The sequence below is a fragment of the Mya arenaria genome, chromosome 5 (assembly GCF_026914265.1).
Source record: "Mya arenaria isolate MELC-2E11 chromosome 5, ASM2691426v1".
Classification (NCBI taxonomy): domain Eukaryota; kingdom Metazoa; phylum Mollusca; class Bivalvia; order Myida; family Myidae; genus Mya; species Mya arenaria.
In genome coordinates, this window is record NC_069126.1 from 17,198,602 (window position 1) to 17,220,290 (window position 21,689).

Below are 21,689 nucleotides of genomic sequence, written 5' to 3' on the forward strand. Positions count from 1 at the left end.
GCCTCCGTGATTTGTGTTCTCATGCTTCAGAACTGTCAAACATTGAACAGCATATACATTTATTTTCTAGTGTGTTTCTATTTTTTATTTAAGTTAACACCCTCCTTTGTACGATGATGAAATGATTATGCGACTGCATGCCACATGGCTTAAACCGGCGAGCAATGTCGGTCAACTATCTTTGTACATTTTATGACCATACCATAACCGTAGAAGAGTTCGCACTATTGTTCAGGCAGGATTTATTCGAAGGCATTTCACGTTTCAACAATAAAAAATATATATGTACATTTGAACGAACAAATCGGTTGTAACTTTTAATCTGTTTATTTTCTAAACTTTACAAAGATATTCTAAATGATGAGGATTTCATCAAATCACCAATGAAACAAATAAGTAAGAGATCATCGCACACTCAGTCGAAAAGTTTTATGAGGTGGATAAGATTTTAGTTCTGCATGTGAACAGTTGTAGGTTCTCGTATGTCTCGTTTTCAGCCGGTGTTGTTCGCTGTTCGGTTTCTTCAAGTTTTCGTTGGAAATCTGTAGAACATACGTTTATAGTAAAATTACTAACAATAGGTGGTCCATATATTGTTTTAATCGCAAGTGTTACTCTAATTGTTACTGGGAGTATAGTAACAATAAGTTTGATGGCCATGTTTGCTTTGTAGATAAATCAATATTTGGGATTGCCATAACTGGCATTTCCAAGAATGTTAAACATAAAGAATCCCCATTTTTTTAAAACTCACAGAGTTTTCCTAAACATGGTCAATTATATCCTCAAATAATTGTCAATATCTTATAATATTTACAATGCCAGGAATGTTAAAGACTATGCTAAAAAATAAAAAAAATACCATGCTTGTTCCAGCTATAATGCTTACAAAATCATGCACATACTAAACGCTGAAAATGCGAATAAAGAAATTTAATTATGAAGAGGTTCAAAAATCTTAACTCAAATGCATCGTTAAATTAAAGGTATAGTTATTTAGATTGTTGATAACTGGTGAAAATTTAGCGTCCAATGGGATTGAAATAAGGGAAAAAATGCGAAAGCACTTATAACTTTTTTCTGTAATGAACTTTCGTTCATTTTCTCTGCACATTCGTAATAATAAACAATTATGTTTGAAAGATAATAAAATTCGTTTGGGTCAATAGGCATCCAGTTTTATCTTCATATTTTATTTCGGTCAAAGAAGCAAATAAGACCAAGTGTTGACAATGTGCGATCGCAGAATACCATGGTTGGTTAGTTGATACAAACTGTTTTAACATCAATATGTGCGCTGCGAACGCTTGAACGCTGTTGAAATTATGGGCTCCTTCCTTAAGCTGGTGAAATAAAAGTTAAACAATTCAATTGTAAACACTGTACCTACCGAGTTCGGAATATTCCATGACGCCCGTGTATCCCAGGGTCGTTAACTCTTTATACCTGAAATAAACCCAAAAACAAAATCATCGACGTTACTTAGATAAGTCAAGACATGTAATCACATATTCATACAATCATGTTATTGTGATATTTTTTACAGATTAGCCCTATGGACTTAGTGCAAACAGATTTATTAAAATGAATACGAGGGATAATCCTCATTCGATTTTTTAGGATATTAAAGATATTCTATTGTATTTAAAGTATTGTAATCAAACCTTATTTCCTCATACTCGGAATCGTCGTTCTTGATGTCAAGATCTGAAACAATTTGCCAAAAAAAAAATTAAATAAAAATTATATACAACTTTTTTGGTTTACCTTTTTTAAGAAAATTATTGCTATTTAAAAACGCATTATGATGGTCTATAAATAACGCTTGCTTATACTGTAATAAATTTGCGACAACGATTGAAATACAATTGTTTGTCGTTTTAATTAACAATGCCATGCTGTGCGTTACATATTTACGAAAGTTATAATAAAGAACAGACTTTCTACATTTTATAAACCACCTTGAAAACGAAAACAAATGATGTAATTGTGGCAAAATTATATTTCGTATTTAGTATGTTTTATTTACAGTGAACGAAGCGGATGTCGACATCGATTTGGCTTCATCGTTAAACATCTACCTATTGTATGATAAATGTAAAAACTGCCATAATATACGACTATCGAAATGATATGGATTCGTTAAGTGTGTGTATTTAAGCAATTAAATGGCCCTAACTCTGAAGTGACTACGGCTCCTGTACATCAATTGAACAAGTATGGCGACGATCTGAAAAAGCTTTCCGATTTACAGCGCGGACATCATCAATCTTGTAAAATTAAGCAATTCACGTGCATACCTCTGAGGTAACTAGTTCGCCATGGGTCGATTATCTAACTTTAGATTCTACCTTTAAACATATTGACCAAGTTTGAGGATGATCGGTCAAAAGCTTATTGAATTAAAGTGCAGACAACATATGTTGAGGTTTTCTAAGCAATTCAAGGGCATTCCATAAGTGACTAGGGTACATAAAATGCCCATGTTTGGTTAGTATTAGGCAAACGTTTGTTTTCAACAGCGCAGACAACATATCAAATTTTGTTATTAAAGCTTTAGGTCTAAAGTGTCAGGAGCATCATGGCTGCATATCAATTCTGGCCGAGATATTCTATCCATACATATATTATTTAAAAATCAATGGTGATCGGTCTAAATCTCTTCGTGTTACAGCACAGACATTTAAAATATTTTTGAAATTGAAATTGAAACAGATTCAATGGCCTTAACTGTGAAGTGACTTAGGCGACACATTTCTTCTTATGTTTAAACTGGAACGAGATGATCTGCGCATACACATATTATCCACATTTGGTGGTAATTTGTCAAAATAATATCTAATTGCATCGCATATGGCAAGCAGTTTCTTTCATTGAAGGGCAATGTATATATATAAAGTGAAGGGGTGACTTGCAACGTTTTCAAACTTGGCAGAGATATTCTACCAATAGACATATTGTTCAAGTTTGGTGATTATCGGTTTTAAGCTTATTGAGTAGGTGCGCATGCAAGGCCCACTGACGACCCCTGCCGCCGTAGGTGAGTCCATAAAACATCCGATTGTCCACTGTACATGTACTCATTGATTCCCTTTGAATAAATTATATCATAAAAGGGGGAGGGTCACCCTTTTTTTAGAGGTAAAACAAACATATCTAAAATGGAAATGATTTAATTTAAGTACAATAAATATTATAATTTAGAACGTACCATTGTTTTTATTAGTAGACTTTCGTTTCCTGTAGAAGAATGTCACTAAAAGGATAGATATTAACACCACAGAAGCGCCAACAGAACCTATAATTGTTGCAAATGAGCTCGTTGATGCACTCTTTGTTGCAAGAGACTCATCTACAAATGTTAAAATTCAACTTGTTAATGTAAGATGTTCGCAAATCATAATGATGTAAGAATATATTCTTAACTATATGGTAGAGGATGTACTGTTCAGCCATTTGCCTAGACGCGTTTTATATCTCACGACAATGGTCTACCTTAATGCATGATCTACTAAAACAAATCGTTTTATACATTCACTGCACAATTGCATTTCTGCCCAAAAGTGTTTCTTATCACTGTTATGTGTTATTTATTTATGGAAATGCTTATCCGGCTTCCCCGATTTGTAAACATAGGTGTAATACCGGTCCAGCAATTTTCAACGCCAGTACTAGTACATCAGCGTATAACTTACCATCTTTAAGAATGCGAAATATCTCCATTTTAGATCCAACCTCATTGTCTGCTGTGACGGAGTAGTTGCAAAAATCTCCGGGTTCTACTGGGTTGACTATGACAACTGAAGTCATGTTGTCTTCTGATGTAATTATCGTTACTCTGTCATTGTCATTGGCATGTATGGCATTTTTCAAATTGCTTGAAAGGTTTCGCCACACAATACTTGTTGGTAATGGGTTAGAATAGAAGCTAAAGTTCATAACTGCCTTTTCACCTTGAGAACTCCTGACACTCGTGATTGGGAATTCGTTAAGACGATACATGGGTGAACCTATAGACATGATGAATGCATGTAAACAAATCTCTATCCTCACGTTCTTTAACTAGTGAATGTCATTTATTATATTTGCTGTTTCTTTTATCTTACAGAAAACCTGACAAAAATACAATATTTCAGTTATATTAACTTCAGCAAAGGTTACAAGGAGGCCATCCACTCAAAATGCATCTCCAAAATTACCACATAAACTTTCCAGTAGGCATTTCCGTTGACGTTGACAACTGTTGATTTTATATATTAAAGCTGCACTCTCACAGAGTTACTGTTTTGACAACTTTTTTTTATTTTTTGTCTTATAATTAGATTTTTTTGCGTAAATATCTGCTAATGTTTTATAGCTTAAACCTAACGGTTTAAGAAAAATGCAAAAAACATCATTTTTTGGACGGAAATATAAAACAAATGGGATCTGATCTTTTGTTAGCAGTCTTTTATCACTGGTTTGCAGATATTTACGCAAACATTTGCTCGTTCAAAAGACAAAAAATAAAAGAAGTTGTTTAAACGTTCAATCTGTGAGAGTGAAGCTTAAGAATTGATAAAGACACTTACATCTGACATCAACTGTGATAGTTCTGCTCTCGGGTGATCCACTATTATGCGTGTTCGCAGTTACACATGTAAAACTGCCTTTGTCTTCCAAGCATGAACTGGTCTTGCTATATCGCAGTTGTTTATTTCCTGCCGTAGATTGCAATGTTGTGCCATTTGAAGACAATATACTAATATTACCTGGCGGGTCGCTATCTACATCGCATATAAACTGTAATTCTTGCATATGATTCAAAGTGGCATTTGAAGCAACGAATCTCTGTCTTGTTGCTTTATCTAAAATGTTAAACAAATAATATAGCTGGTTCACAGTGATCATTGTAAATTGCAACACTCATTGCTATTTAAAAGGGAAATTATTTTTATAATAATAAAGTATATTCCTTTACATTTTTCAAATGCAGAGGTTATCTGTTATTTTAAAGGTAAGCGCTTATTTTAACTAATGGACTTATAAAAGGTTCCGCGAATGTCGTTTATTAATGTCGAAATCTGAAATATAGATGTTAATACATAAGACAAGTATGGAAATAACATAATGAAAGTATTACACTGAACTTCGACATAAAAGTTGTGTGTGTCGACTCCAACTTTTTCTGCACAGCCAGTTGGGGTCATTTTGTTGCTAGCAAAACATGTAAAACTGCCTTCGTCCTTTCGAGAAATGTTGAGAATGTCGATCAGCTCTCCGACCATTTCTCCTGTAGCTTTGGTTGTACTTTTCCATGTAACGAACGTTTCTCTTGGATTTCCTAGCGACACTTTGCAATATATACTAAATGTTGTACCTTCGACAAGCGACGAACTCAATTTCAACATTTGTTATTTTTGGTGGATCTGAAAGAACATTCACAATATGTCATTATCTCTATAACGTTGGCTAATGCACTTATTTTGTATGACTTGTACAATATATTGAGCTTTTCAGACATAAATAGCTACGAATAAAATCGTTTTAACTCAACTCAGAAAAAACGTAATAATATAATGTGCAAGTCCGATGTTTCTAAACTATTTGTTGATTGGGAACATGAAGTAAAAGAAGGTTGGCACTAGCAATATAGATTTTAGTTAATTTACGAATGCTACTGTTAACAATAAAAAAGTGGTTGGAGTATACCAAACATTTATTTTCATAAATTATGTTGTTGTTTTTCATTCGAATGTACACTATACACATTTGCCGACGCATATATCTATTGCTGACGAACATCCGTGATTGAGGTTTGCATACAAACTAATTGAAGTTAGGTGTTTTCAATGATTTTGTGAAATTCATGCAGATTACAACTATTGCCAGAATTCGTATTTGCACCCTAATCTCTTTATCCGTAAACGCCTCAGGAAAGCGTCGGAAGATATGGCAGATTATATCTTTATTTAAAATTACTTGATTTTTTACTACGGGGATTATCCTTACTTGAATTTGTTTTGACCACAACCAACGCCTTTTCCATATGTGTTACTGGTAGTTAGAAATAAAATGTCAACTAAATGTGTCCAGTTTGCGCTTTCTTTTTGGAATAAGTACCATTTCGTAGTGCAATACAAACGTCATTTCCTGTTGCATGCTTAACAGTGTTATAATTGGAAACGATAATTATCGTTTCCAATTATAACACTGTTAAGCATGCAACAGGAAATGACGTTTGTATTTTTTTTCTTTTACTTTTGTATACATCGAAACTTCTTTGTTTTTAAATTCATTATGCAGTACAAGGTAGACTAACGAAATCAGATGAATGACGTTATATTGACATGTAATGCTAAAACACACACACAAAAACTGACAACACCTGCCAACTTCTTTGTCAATAAGAACGCCAACCACTACCGACAAACGTCATTTAAACGGTTACATTGTCGGTGCTTGATGTGTGCGTCGAGCTAGTATGCTAGACGTTCAATCGCAAGAATGTTTTGATTTAATTAGGAGTAAAAATAATTACGAAGGAATATTTAATATATTAGGACAATATAAATATAGGCAGGCTTTTCCAGATTATCCAACAGCAATGTCTTGTGTCCTTTTACTGAGGAATACATTTTATAAAATGGTGAAAAAGAAGCACTCTCTGGCTGCAAAATTGCAACAGAATTACTTACACTCATGCAACAAACAGCACAAAACCGCAAAACATTGCATTGTAGGTAATCTCAAAGTTATTGTTCAGTTTCAGCGTTTATTAAAATGCACATGTATATTAAGTTATTGGACAAAATTCTGATAAAAAACATTTTCTTCTTATATAAGAGTACTATGATCCACATAAAACATGCCCAGTGCAATTAAGTATTTGCTTTTTTAACATTTGCTCTCCCTTCTCTCCAAATAGTTCACTTTCTCTTATAACGAACATTAAACATCAAAGTATAGACAAATTGCGCATGCTTAACCAAGGCTGACTTTGTGGTTAAACTGCACCATTTTAATTATGAAAGAGTGTGTGTGTTGGTCCTATAAAAAGTTCATAATAAATTTATACTTACATAATACATCGAGGTAAAATGATATCTCTTTTTGACCCTCAAGAATTTCCCCATATGATGTATTCATGGTATTATGGGCATTGCAAACGTATGTCGCTGAGTAAATTTTTGACGTGTTTGCAAATACCAATTCACTGGAAAGTGCGTTGTTCCATTTAAAGGAGGGTTCCGGCTTTGCTTTTACAAAACATGTCACATTTAAGGGTTGATCGACAAGTACTTTTAAAATCGAATCTTGAATTCCGATGATCCTGTTACAAGTTTTAAACTGAAGAATAGGAACTTCTGGGGGATCTGTAGCAAAGAAATTGAAAAACGTACACATAAAAAAAACGAATTTTCAAATCGAACACTTAACTTAATTCTAAACTAATAGTTTTTTTCTATATAGTCATATCAAAGATGAAAACACCACATACATGATATATTTACTTACACAGTACTTCAAACTGAAGTATTTCCGTAATACTTTGTTGAATTGTAGAAGCACCAATCGGATTCAGCTCATTTAAAATGTTGCAAGAAATGCTTACGTCATAATTGAACACTTGTGATATTGTCTCTCCAACTTGATTGTTCGACCACTTGTACGACGACGTCGGATTAGCATCAGCAAAGGCGACAATACTGATTTCTTTGCCTTTAATTACAGACACGACCCCTGATGGAATGTTCTTTCCATTGTGTCCAAAAACGAAGTTAGGGTTTCGCGGACCATCTACAAACGAATTCATTTCAATAACGATTACGTTAACTGTATTTTGTTTATTTTACCGCCAGATATGTAATTCCAATTGAAATGAGGGTTTAGATTATTTGAAATAATGAACAAATGTATAATAAAATTGCTTACATTGAATGTTTATGTCAAACGTTGCATTTGAACGTCCGTTGACGACTTGCCCAATGCTAGGTTCCATGAGATTCTGAACACTAAGTGTGTATAACCCATCATGTGATATTTGAACATTACTGATTGAAAGGGTTTTTCCTTCAGATATGTTGCTTGTTGGCCACATCCAAGTAAAATTGTCAGGAGACGGGTTCCCTTCACTGTTACAAGTAATGCTTAAACTTGTGTTTAAAATAATGTTTATAACGTCTTGGTGCAAAGTGGTATTGCCAAGTGTACACACTGGCGGAGTTGGTTCATCTAAAACAGAATAAAGGAATGCAAAAAAAGTCATTTTCATTTTTGTGTGCTTCTTTATTCGAAAGTATATCAATTCTCTATATGCAAATAACTGCTTACAGTACACATGTATGTACACAACACGCCGATCCGTCCATCCAAAAATATTTGATGCAGAGCAGTTGCATGTTGATTCGGTCAAATCAGTAGCAATCCAAGTGACGGTACTTATAGCACTGGACTGTGAATTCTCGTCGCTTTGAATACCATCGTAGCAAGACCATTTCAGAGTTGCAAGAGGATTTCCACCGTAAACTTGGCATTTTAAAGATTGATTTATGTTCGAATTTCGCATCAGGTAAAAGCTGATATCATTTGTTTGATTATTTACCAAAATTGTTGTTTGTGATTTGTCTGAAATATGTACATAATCAGTGTTATGTTTTATATTATAAACAATTAAAAGACCAGTATCATTTTCAAAAGTTCATAAACCTGTTTCAAGTCTAATTGTCAAAGTCCATGTGAGGAAGATGCGTCATGTCTTGAAAAATATACAGCGTCACAAAGTTGGCCAAAAACGACACAAATAATTACTGTAAACATACATCTCACGTTAAGGTGAATCCTTCTGCTTACAACCATTATTCCAGCAATGTTACTTGCAGTACAATAGATCGCCATTCCATTATGTCCCGCGCTGGCATTTAATGTAACATTACTAACTGCAGTTGATAATCCATCGTTTGCCGGGTAATTCTCGACTACAGAAAGGGCAGTTATATTTTCATCATCGTTTGACACATTTGAGAATCTATTGTCCAAGAACCAACTGATATTAGCAGCCGGTAACCCATCTGGGGCTTCACATGTCAAGGTTAGCTGCTCCGTATCGTTTATTGTTATAACATTCAGTTCATCTGACGCTATAATTGCTTCTGTTATGGGCACTTAAAAACAGAAAAGAAAATGAAAACAAATACATTAAAACTTTAGTGTCGATTGATAGAACAACTATCAGTATTGTGGTTATATAAACTGTCTTTATCTGGAATGAAACATGCACTCTTTTAATCATGCTGTTTTCTGACTAATATCCCTCAGAGATGTGGTCAAATTTTATAAAAAAAAGTTTAAACAAAATCAAGGATTACGGGTAAATAACATAGGAAAGGTCTAAGTATGCATTCACTATCAAGGTGAATCCAGTCAAAGCATGACCATTCATTCAAGGGCCTTAACCTTTAAATGAACAATGCCCTCTGGTTGTTTATCGATTTTGGTTGAAATATTATGCTCTTAAACCTTTTGTCTAGGTTTGTTTCCGAAACAAAGCATACGGAGAGTTTTTGGTCTCCCTGTGGCAATTCAAGACTCAAGACCATTTTTACCCACCAAGTTTCGGCGATAAGATAATACATGCTGTTCTCCTGGGTGAAGAGGTTTTAGTCATGTTTTGGGTTTTAAGAACACTAAACTATACTTCTTTCAATTTTAACTTTATTTTGTTTTGTTTTATGTTACATCATTTTGTAGCAGTCAACAACTCTCTTTTTTTATATCCCCCAGCGAAGGTTACATAAAACTATTATCAATAGTCCTTCACAACACATGCTTAAGTTAAGCAACATAGCATGTGTAATTTTTCGAATTTGATCATTCAAGTGTCATAACTGTAAAACTAACTGTGCAATCTTGAGGTCGCTTGACTTTTGCTTAAACATTGTGTTCATGTATGGTTTCATCATCAAGTTTAGTACAGTTTGATAAGAAATTAAACAGAAAAAAGTTTTTGGACAAATGAAAGGGCTTAAACGCTGCAATAAAAAAGTGCGATCTGGCTGTTCAGTAACCTGGGCTGAAAATTTGTGTAATAGAATTTGTTCGATGTGAAACTATGTGTGACGCCGTAGACGACGACAACGTGGACGACGACACTCGACTGCAGTCGAGTCTGCAGCTCTCGGATTTTATTTTCTCATTCTACTATTAAAACACATTTTGAAAACCGTTGAACTTAATAACTCTTTTTTTAACAGGCCGGCTTAATTGACACAATCATATCCTTTCGATTTGTATTTCTACCAATCTTTAGATCAACAAAGTTATTGTTAGAATATTGTTTTAGGTTATCAAAACATATAATGTCTTCATAGGAAAATAAATTCATCGGAATGGCATGTTTTATGTAAAATGAGATAGCAACATAGTTATATGCTAATATTCAACCAACCTGATACTCTCAGTTCAACTAGATTACTGAACCTGTCTGATGCAAAAAAGTCTTGACACTTCCAAAATCCACTTTGCTCTCTTGTTATTGATTCAGTTATACACACAAGATTGTTCTTATCGCAACTGCAGCTATCGATAAAAACTGTACTGTTGATGGCAAATTTAACTGTACAGTTGGGTACGGTATATATTGAATATAAGATCCTACTCAAACTTGTTGGTGATTGCCCGCTGCTGAGTTCAAGCACCTGAGCATCATATCCTGCTGTGCATTTATACAACACCGAGTTATTTTCGAAAGTAACTTGCGGTTCTATGGTCAATGTGACATTGGTGCATTCTGAAAAATAAAATGTCCTTATCGCATGCGCTAGAAAAATAAATTATTATTATTATTATTATTATTATTATTATTATATTATTATTATTATTATTATTATTATTATTATTATTATTATTATTATTATTATTATAAGTAGTAGTAGTAGTAGTAGTAGTAGTAGTAGTAGTAGTAGTAGTATTAGTAATGTGTATAGGTTACATTCATGCAGGTATCAAATGACAATATTAGAATTGCAACTAATGCCAATACAATAGTAGTATAAACTTTACCGATAGTAGTTTCAATCCCCAGGTAACACAATGTTGTTTAAATGTTGTTTTGCCTGAATAAGTATTTCTAATTATTATGAAGTCATTGCATGTAAATCTTTCCCATATTGGCCTTGAAATATTTTTACTCGAAAAACGTTTTTTTCTGGTTTGGCATGTACGCGGACACAGCAAAATTTGTCAGACAGTGAGACCGGTGTATTTTGCGACATTTATGTCACTTTTAGATCAACTTGTGTTTAACAACACAAATTTATTGTTTTACTTCGTGAGTTTGAGACCCGGACGTGCCTCTTACATGCAATAGTTTAATTCAAGAAGTCTTATCAGTCTCATTACTTCTGTGATATCTCGAGTCATTTCAATGAAGACCTTTTGTGTATTATATAACAAATACAATAAACATTGAATTATTACCGAGCTTACGTATGATAATATTCTATCCGAGCATTTCAATGTTTGAATGTATCTTATATCGAATGTTTACTGTCATAGTAATAATAATAATAATAATAATAATAATGCTGCTGCCGCTGCCGCTGCCGCTGCCGCTACCACTACCACTACCACTACCACTACTACTACTACTACTACTACTACTACTTCTTCTTCTACTACTATTACCTGATCACTTTTATGGAACATTTGGTCAAGCGTGAAGAAGAGTTATCTGCGCTATTCAATGTATGATAATCGATTAACATCTTATGGAAATAAAGAATACATCTTATACATTTGATCATGTATACACTTCGTTACATAAACTGTATTCATGATTCGTTTATGTATTATTTTATTTGCCATTCTGTGCTTAAAATACTTGTATTTACATATCTTGAGTATACAAACAATTTTCAGCTGTGTTTTCTAAATTGCAACTTGTCGTCAAAACAAGAAACCGAGACAGACTTCCGGTAACACGATAAAATTGGAAGCAATTTGCTTCTTTTTTAACGCTCATGTAGGATATTTGTATACGTTTGTTTAAGTATATAATAATTAATGTTTGTTTAGATAATATCATCTATTGCACCTAACAAGTGTCTGAACATTTTGACTAACAAGTGTTTGAACATTGCGTCATCCCCATGTGTTAATAATTTACCTAACAATTGGAAAACTTACCAAGTGTCTTTAAAACTGCTATTAGGCACCAAAATGCAATGGTCGTCATATTAGGCTCTATAATTTAATACTCATATCCATCTTTATAACACCTTTAAAATTACACGAGCATAACAGTTCATTTAGTTGTATATGTCACTTGAATTATGTTACAAACAAAACAAACTTTACTTCCTCATGTATTCATTAGCTTCGGTTGGCCTTACGTTGTTGAAAGTAGTATTATACACGCTCAATATACTTTAACAAGGTAGATAAATTCTAATTGAAGGAAAGCCACAAATACATGCATTGTATATTGAGATATTGCTTCCTTGTAGATAAATCCTTCATTTAAATAGTTGGCATGGTGAGGTTAAGTTTGTGAGTTCGCGTCGATTAACTTCATCATGGGCTGATCTTACATCACCCCTATTGCGGTATTAAACAGATTATAATCACACAGGGTTAGGCGTTAGCCCAGATATACTAATGCAAAACCTAATGATTTTGGAAAAAACATCGCTGGCCGACTCAACTTCTGTATAAAAACTGAATACAATAATATGTGATATAGGACTTGAAACCCGTTCCTTCAAAAGGGAGGTAGTAAAATCTTGGGGGGGGGGGGGGTTGATAATATGGACTTTAAATATAGTGTATTTTCATTTACCAAAACGCGCAAGGTTTTCCGGAATATTTTGGACAATAATAACTTACAAATTTCATTCTGGCTCAATTGCTGCATCATAAGTTGTCTATATTAATCTGGAATTATTGTTGCATGATAAGTTGTCTCTTTTGTCAGATACTTGCGAGACCCAATGTTTAGACACTGCCTAGTTAATTGTTCAGACACTGCCAAGGCACAATGTTCAGACACTGCCAAGGCACAATGTTCAAACTCTTGTGAGGTTCAATGTTCAGACACTTGATAGGCACAATGTTCAGACACTTGATAGTCACAATGTTCAGACCCTGTTAGTCACAATGTTCAGACACTTGATAGTCACAATGTTCAGACACTTGTTAGTCACAATGTTCAGACACTTGTTAGTCACAATGTTCAGACACTTGTTAGTCACAATGTTCAGACACTTGTTAGTCACAATGTTCAGACACTTGTTAGTCACAATGTTCAGACACTTGATAGGCGCAATGTTCAGACACTTGATAGGCGCAATGTTCAGACACTTGATAGGCGCAATGTTCAGACACTTGATAGGCGCAATGTTCAAACACTTGTTAGTCACAATGTTCACACACTTTTAAGTCAAAATGTTCAGACACTTGTTAGGCGCAATGTTCAGACACTTGATAGTCGCAATGTTCGGACACTTGATAGGCGCAATGCACAGATACTTGATAGGCGCAATGTTTAGACACTTGTTAGGCGCAATGTTCAGACACTTGATAGTCGCAATGTTCGGACACTTGATAGGCGCAATGTACAGACACTTGATAGGCGCAATATTCAGACACTTGTTAGTCACAATGTTCAGACACTTGTTACATACAATGTTCAGACACTTGATAGGCGCAATGTTCAGACACTTGATAGGCGCAATGTTCAGACACTTGTTAGTCATTATGTTCAGACACTAGTTAGTCACAATGTTCAGACACTTGTTAGTCGCAATGTTCACACACTTGTTAGCCACAATTTTCAGACACTTCATAAGTGCAATGTTCCGACACTTGATAGACGCAATGTTCAGACAATTGAAAGTCATAATGTTCAGACACTTGGTAGGCGCAATGTTCAGACACTTCATAGGCACAATGTTCAGACACTTAATAGGCGCAATGTTCAGACACTTGTTAGTCACAATGTTCAGACACTTGATAGGCGCAATATTCAGACACTTGATAGTCGCAATATTCAGACACTCAGAATTCACAATGTTCAGACACTTGACTGGCAAAATGTTCAGACACTTGAAAAGCGCAATGTTCAGACACTTTAAAGGAGCAATGTCCAGACACTTGATTGTCGCAATGTTCAGACACTTGATAGGCGCAATGTTCAGACATTTGTAAGTCACAATGTTCTGACACTTGATAGGCGCAATGTTCAGACACTTGTTAGGCGCACTGTTAAGACAGTTGATAGGCGCAATCTTCAGACACTTGATGGACACAATTTTTAGACACTTGACAGACAAATGCTCCGACACTTGATATGCGCAATGCTCCGACACTTGATAGGCGCAATGTTCAGACACTTGATAGGCGCAATGTTCAGACACTTGATAGGCGCAATGTTCCGACACTTGATAGGCGCAATGTTCCGACACTTGATATGCGCAATGCTCCGACACTTGATAAGCGCAATGTTCAGAAACTTGATAGGCGCAATGTTCCGACACTTGATATGCGCAATGTTCCGACACTTGATATGCGCAATGCTCCGACACTTGATAGGCGCAATGTTCAGACACTTGATAGGCGCAATGTTCCGACACTTGATATGCGCAATGTTCAGATACTTGATAGGCGCAATGTTCCGACACTTGATATGCGCAATGCTCCGACACTTGATATGCGCAATGTTCAGAAACTTGATAGGCGCAATGTTCAGACACTTGATAGGCGCAATGTTCCGACACTTGATATGCGCAATGCTCCGACACTTGATAGGCGCAATGTTCCGACACTTGATAGGCGCAATGTTCCGACACTTGATAGGCGCAATGTTCCGACACTAGATAGGCGCAATGTTCAGACACTTGATAGGCGCAATGTTCAGACACTTGATATGCTCAATATCCAGGATTTGGTTAGAACTGTGTTCAAAATAAAAGCCGGATTTCTTTTTGATAAATCTAAAATGGTGTAATAATCATGTACACCATTTCTTAAGATTGACTTGCTGTCGGCTGGAAAATTATAAAATTCATCGACAGGTGGCCAGGTTTGTAACTGTCATTGGGCTAGTTGGGCACGCACAAGTAAGGTCGAGAAAACAAGTGCTCTGCTTGTCAAACATACATGGCTTAGGTTTATTGAAGACCTTGTAGAGTAAGTCGAACAAACTGGGCTAAGGTTGATGGGCTAGTCATGCACGCATAGCTGTTAAAGGATGATAATACTTTTACAGGGAAAGCTATGCTCGCGTGACTTACACTTATATTACTTCCTTGAGGTTGGCTGAATGTTTAGGATGATGAAACTCACACAAGTTAAGTTATGAATGCAAGGTTGATAAAATAGCTAGGTATAAGTGAACATATTATATAACGCTATCAGCTAAATAATTAATTAGGACCATTCATGAGATCGTTGGTCCAGCTCTGTGCGAAAAAATGATTTACACGTGTCTGTGTTCTATAATCGGTCATGGGTATAACTGAATCAAGGGTATTACTGTAGATGAGAACACATCTTTAGGGTTAATCTGACCTTTTTCCGGCTTTATAAACAGCGAGCTCTAAAAATAGTAATCAAAGATTAAGTCAATTTTACAAAATAAACGGGCTCTCGCTAGACAGATCTATGTATTTCAACCGATTGTACATCTATTTTGAACAAGTTTCTTTTTTCGTCTTTTATACTGGTCACACGTTAAAAGAAGTACAGGAACGCCAGCAGTTATGCCAACAAGTGCGGGTTGTGTCATATTTTGCAACCATAAAATAAGTCTATAAAACTTTTTAAACCATAGCCAATTATCTGGCAGCGTGGAATAGGTAACACTGTTCCCGCCTGCAGACCAATAAGACACATGCAGGTTCGACACGTGCTTTCTTCAATGTCTTTTTTTCGTTTGCCATTTTGGTTTATAATGACATATGAAATTATTTTTATATTAAATATTTTCACATAGTTTTGATTTTCCAAATATTGGGAAATATTTTACAGATCATTACATTTAAACATCATCCAATGGCTCTATAAGTCTATATGAAAAACAGACATTTTATCGACAGCGGTAAACGTCAACAATTATAGATTGCAAATGTGATAAAAAAACTCAATGAATATTATACACATGCATTGCGTTAAATCTGATGTTCGGCTTATATAAACACTATACTTTTTTAATGAAAAAATGTATTTGGAAACAGACTGTCATACACATCGAACCACATAAATGACAGCATAGTATCATTTATAGTATTTTAAATTTTGTCACACAACAAAGAACATCACTATCCAATCACTTCTACGACTTTTCCTCGCAGGCTTCCAGTTTTCCAGGCGTCGTCATAACCTCAGTTTTCTTTCCAACAGGTTGTTCAGACATTTTTACATTCGTGCAGACAGTCAGCAAGCTTTTTTTTATATCGATGACTCGCAACTGTCCGTTCGCATCCACTTGAATAAAACAAAGTAGAGAACAAGACTAATTTTGATGCAAAGCGTCAAAGACTTCGCGAATGTTACAACATGACTAAAACGATGCATATGCATTAAATCAGCAAACCAAGTTTTATGTACATGTAAAAAGCATATTTTTTTCAGCTATTGTACATAATGGATTTATATAGTTAAGGTACTGGTCATGTTTGAGGGATCTCTACCAGGTTTGAGGTCTCTAGGACTAAGTGTCTATCAGGTATTGATCGGAAACCGATTTTCAGCTGAGATGATTTTAAGGTTACCACGACATTGATCCTGAATATGACCACAATATATTAAATTCCGGGAGTTGTCCCAGACTTTATTGATATAAAAACTTCACTTCGACAATTTGAAGGGGGGGGGGGGGACTAACGACCTGCCACTGGACCGTAATGTATATTTATAATTAAAGATTAAACTATATGTGTTGTTGATATTTTAATCTTTTACCTTCAATTTTCCACAAATATCCAAGATGCAATCATTTTTATTTAAAGTCGGGTATACAAGAAAACATTGGTAATAATATCGGAACAAGTATTTCTTACTATTTTCATGCATTCAATTACATAAACGTATGATGGATTTGAGCACTGAGAGTAATTTATATGAGTTACAATAGCTTGTTTAACAATCGTTGTGAAATTAAATAAGTTTAAACTTATCTAGCTTAATAGGAAAAATCGTTGGAAGGTGGTTCTTTGAAGGTGTATTGTATTTATCATATAACGTAAATAATACTAGAGTTTGTTGATATTATCAGAAACAGTAGCGTTCAAAAGCATGGTTTCTTCCATGATTAGGTCAATCCCTGCCCAAATGTAGCCCCAAAACCTCTACCCGGCCACTGTTCTGACAATACCAGCACCTACTACTGTGTAAGAATGTAACTAACCATCCAACGCAATATGGTATGAACCCCAGCCGCACCATCCCCTTTCACATACACTTTTGTATATATTTTTAAACATTTAAGAGTTTTCCAATTATTCTGTTTTGCGATAGTTCAACCGGCCCCTTGCACAAAGTTTTTCTTGTGGGTAAACTCAAAGCGGAAGTATCTTAAATGAAATTCCTGCGATTTGATTGGCTGACGGTTTATCTTGTGAGCCTATGTAATTGTTTGGTTACGTACAGTTCCTACATGATATTATTGATAGTGTTATATGTAAGGAATTGTCATTGACTCTACACGTTTATCCATTTATTAAAAATCAGTTATTTCAAGTAAGACAAACATACTTAGAAACATTTTTCCTGAGCTTTGATGAATCGGGTCTTAGGGTTCGTAAACCAAGGTTTAAAAAACCCGTAGCCTACGAGTTTTAGGACGAGGTATTAAATGCCTATTACATGTGCCCGACGGTGTGTTATAACGGTACGAGATAAAGGTGTTTTTTTTAGTATCTTCATGTTCCTTAATCTTTTATCAGTTTATCCGATGTTTGTTTATAAAGTTGTTTTTTCCATTAAACATAGTTTTTTCTGCTCACGTGAACCTCCATGGTACAACATTGAGACCTATCCCAAACTGGGACCCGACGTCAATAAAGGAGCCTAATGGTGCCTTGAATTTACCGTAAGAAGGCGAATTAAATATGTTTGAGAAACTGCCAAAAATGAAGAATTTATGAAATTTTTGCAAAAAGGATGAGTAGACAAAGCATAGGTAACATGCAAAACATGCGTGCAGGACGATACATTGGCATCACTTCACAATTATTAAAACCTTGTTTCGCACTTGCGTAATATCACTTGTATCAAAGTCAGCATTCCATACGAATATCATCTTAAATTGATTACGAATAATTGTCCAGATAAAACAAAATGACAAAACCAACAACCGTCCATGGCTAACCATGACAAAAGAAATATAAAGTATTTATAGTAATTAATACATCTGTGGATTTCAGAAATTCCCGAATTTCTCGTTTCGCTGACCGGTCGTTATCTCGCTGCTCGTGTTTCCCGTGCATCGTGAGACGGTCCCCGGATAGGCGCACTTCCAGCTCAAAGAGGTAGAAGTTTTTGACTAATGTCACTTCAAACGTAAGAACGTTCCTGCGAAAAAAATGGAACATAATTGACGTCCTCTCCTTTGATATATTGCTTTAAAAGAAGACAACACAAAGAACGTAAAAAAGAAAATCGAATGTGTTTGATTTAAAGAATCATGGTCAGTGTAAGGGTAAGGGATCAAGTCTAGTCTAGAATTACAATAATAAAAATAACATAACAAGATAATGCTGAAGATAAAAATCTAGCGAACCTCTTTCTTTGACCCACGACTGTCAGTTTTAGTTCGCATATTCCACAATAAATGACATTCCATGAAAACTATGGAAGAATATCCCAAAAGAAAATACTTATAATATCAATGCAAAACATGACATTCAACCCACAGGCCGCAATGTCTCAACATAAACGATAACGTTATTTATAACATCGTTTTGCTTAAAAATCAGAACTTAATTTCGATACTGGGTTAGCAATGGCCTTATCGGCCGCTTCCGAGAGACGCGCCGGCCGCCGGATCCCCCGACACAACCCGACATCCAATTAAACTGAATCTCCATTGCGCGTTTTGCGTCCTCCATAACGCGGAAAGAGATTCCCACGGCCTAAATCGTATGTTCCTTTTGGTGCTAAGTGATCACCGCCAGAGTTGTGTTGCATGACATGCTGGTCGAATTAAATTTCCAATTCTATTTAACATTGTAATTCTATTGGCTGTTATCTGTAGTACCTTCTAAAGAAATGTTTTTCATCGGAAAAGATCTGAATTTTAAACATCTTATTGTATATACATTTTTAGACTCTTCTGCATCAATCTGATTTCCGCACGTTGGTCAAAAGGAGATAAGTGTTATTGAACGTAATTTTATTGATTATTAGTTTTCGCTGAATGTTTACATCCCGTAGTCAGTTTCCATATAATATACAAGCATATCTACATTAGGCCATGCCAAATCGATTCTATGTTAAACGTCATCGGGCTGGTAGATTTTCCGCTGTGTGTCGTAATACCAACAAGGAAGAGATTGAACTGCGAACGTATACAGGAGTCCAACGTAAATTATTTTTGCGGAAATTTAAGTAAGGGATATTGTTCGATGCGGAACAAAATGACGGATTGTTTTAGAACTGGGACGTGTTCGTAGGATATTTTGACCTAATAAATAAGATTAATAGTAAAAATGCGCCATCCCGGTTGCCAGACGTGTAAGCTTCTCTCTCCCTATACTTCTACAGGCCTTATCAAAATGATGTTGATTGTATAAGCTGAACGATTATTTGCTTACAAACTGAAAAAAGAGAATTGCGTGATTTGAAACTGTGTTTTGAGTCATAATATACCATTCTTGGACCTATTTAAGCTATTTTGAATTAGTTCTTGCATTTATTTTTGACGACGGCTTGTACACTTAACGTGGGTACTATAAGGCCAATTTGTTAATGTTTAAACAACTTTGATGTTGACCGTGGAAGTTTGATGCAGTTTGTTTTGTTTGCTGCAGAATCAGAATAAGCGTGCTTAAATATATATGTATTATTGAGACAAGAGCTGTAACACCTGCTTATGATTATATAAACAGGTGCTCATGAATTTAAAGGGACTATTCCAATACTTCCAGAGGAATTCCAAATCTTAGCGATGGCCATATCTTTGTTTCTTCAACTTTGTAGTGGTACCGAACTGGCTGTACACCTTTTGGCTGCGAGAACGTACATTTTCACGTTCGCAATACGTAGCACATACGGTTCACAAACGTGTTATTAGTAAAAACCGAATGTAATTATAATCCAATCCTCACAAGAACTTAACAAAACTAATTTTGATGCAAACACCAAAGACGTCGCGAATGTTTTTTTTTCAAAACATGACTAAAAGAAAGCAGATGCATTTAATCAGGATACCTAGTTTGCGATAGGTTGTGGTTCGTGGAAAGAAGTCTTTTTCAGTTATTGAACAGCATTGGATTTTCAGCTTAAGGTCACCACGACCTTGACTTTTGACCAAATGCGATAACAATAGTCAGGGTACTTGTCATGTTTGAGGGACCTCTGCCAAGATCGAGGTCTCTAGGCCTAAGCGTTTTTCATATATTGATCGGAAACCGATTTTCAGCTTCACTTCGACAATTTTAGGGTGAGGGTCATAATGTATATTCATAATAAATAATTGAACTTAATGTGTTGTTGATATTTTTACATCTCTATTAAGTAAAAATCACTTCAAATCAGTTAAATTGACCTATAATTTTATCACAAATATACAAGATTCAATATACAATAATTTCCATTTAAAGTCGGGTATATGATAAAAAGAGAACATAAGCTCAATGCGCTCATTTCCAACATTAATAACAAATATACATAACATATTAAAATATAACAATGCGTTTGTGATTTGGAAAAACCGTATATAGTTTAAAATAGGTACAACTATTGGAACAAGTATTTACAAAAGCTGTTCTTTATTATATTCATGCATACAATTACAAAAAGTAAGATGGATTGGAGCACTGAACTCAGTGATACCATGAATTAGTTTTTTTTCCGGCTATACGGACAATCCATACGCGCACGGTTCCGAAAGTTGACATACCACTGTAAACCGGTTAATTCTTTCAAGAGGGAAATACATCTAAATAACAAAATTGTAAGTAGCATAACATACACGGGAATTACAGCATGGTACAAAAGCATGGTTTCTCCCATGATAAGGTCAATCCCTACCCACAGGTTACAACACAAACCTCTGCCCGGCCACTGTTCTGACAATATCAGCACCTTCCACTGAGTAAGAATGTTTACATGTTGTACACCCTCCAACACAATATAGTTTCAACCCCTGCCGCATAAACCAACTTCGCATACTATATTGTATATACTTATGAACATTATTGCGTTTTCCAGGCTTTTCTGTGTGCCGGTTATTCCACCGACCCCTTTCCCTACAAGTTTTTTTGTTTAAAGTTTACCCATTTATTATAATTCAAATTATTCTTAATAAAAAAACATCCCATGGAACGTTTTTTTCCTGAGCTTTAATAAATCAGGTCCTAAGGCTCGTAAACCAAGATATAAAAAAAACCGTAGCCTACGAGGACAAATTCTTAAAACCCCATTTACTGTGCCTAAAGGTTTGAAATATCGGTATTTAAGACAAAGTTGTTTTTTTTTGGATATTGATGTTT

General features: G+C 35.1%; 2 protein-coding genes across 5 annotated transcripts; both read right to left on the reverse strand.

Moving 5' to 3' along the window:
- Nucleotides 1-308: 308 nt before the first annotated feature.
- Nucleotides 309-5,267, reverse strand: LOC128235392 (uncharacterized). 3 transcript variants are annotated; one of them, XM_052950206.1, is made up of 7 exons: nt 5,123-5,267; nt 4,572-4,847; nt 3,696-4,010; nt 3,212-3,352; nt 1,665-1,707; nt 1,391-1,446; nt 309-542 (listed from the first exon to the last, which is right to left on the reverse strand). In XM_052950206.1, exons 1-7 carry the CDS (start codon nt 5,265-5,267, stop codon nt 430-432), a joined length of 1,089 nt encoding a protein of 362 aa, XP_052806166.1. In that variant the 3' UTR covers nt 309-429. The 3 variants fall into 3 exon arrangements, with proteins under 3 accessions (XP_052806166.1, XP_052806168.1, XP_052806167.1); XM_052950208.1 differs by having other exon boundaries at nt 5,130-5,250; XM_052950207.1 differs by lacking the exon at nt 3,212-3,352.
- Nucleotides 5,268-5,272: 5 nt separating this feature from the next.
- Nucleotides 5,273-12,282, reverse strand: LOC128235391 (hemicentin-1-like). Of its 2 annotated transcripts, XM_052950204.1 has the most exons (8): nt 12,166-12,276; nt 10,427-10,768; nt 8,802-9,143; nt 8,314-8,607; nt 7,915-8,214; nt 7,498-7,779; nt 7,062-7,355; nt 5,273-5,408 (listed from the first exon to the last, which is right to left on the reverse strand). In XM_052950204.1, the coding sequence occupies exons 1-8, from the start codon at nt 12,212-12,214 to the stop codon at nt 5,347-5,349; spliced, it is 1,965 nt and encodes a 654-aa protein (XP_052806164.1). In that variant the 5' UTR covers nt 12,215-12,276; the 3' UTR covers nt 5,273-5,346. The 2 variants fall into 2 exon arrangements, with proteins under 2 accessions (XP_052806164.1, XP_052806165.1); XM_052950205.1 differs by lacking the exon at nt 10,427-10,768 and having other exon boundaries at nt 12,166-12,282.
- Nucleotides 12,283-21,689: the final 9,407 nt, after the last annotated feature.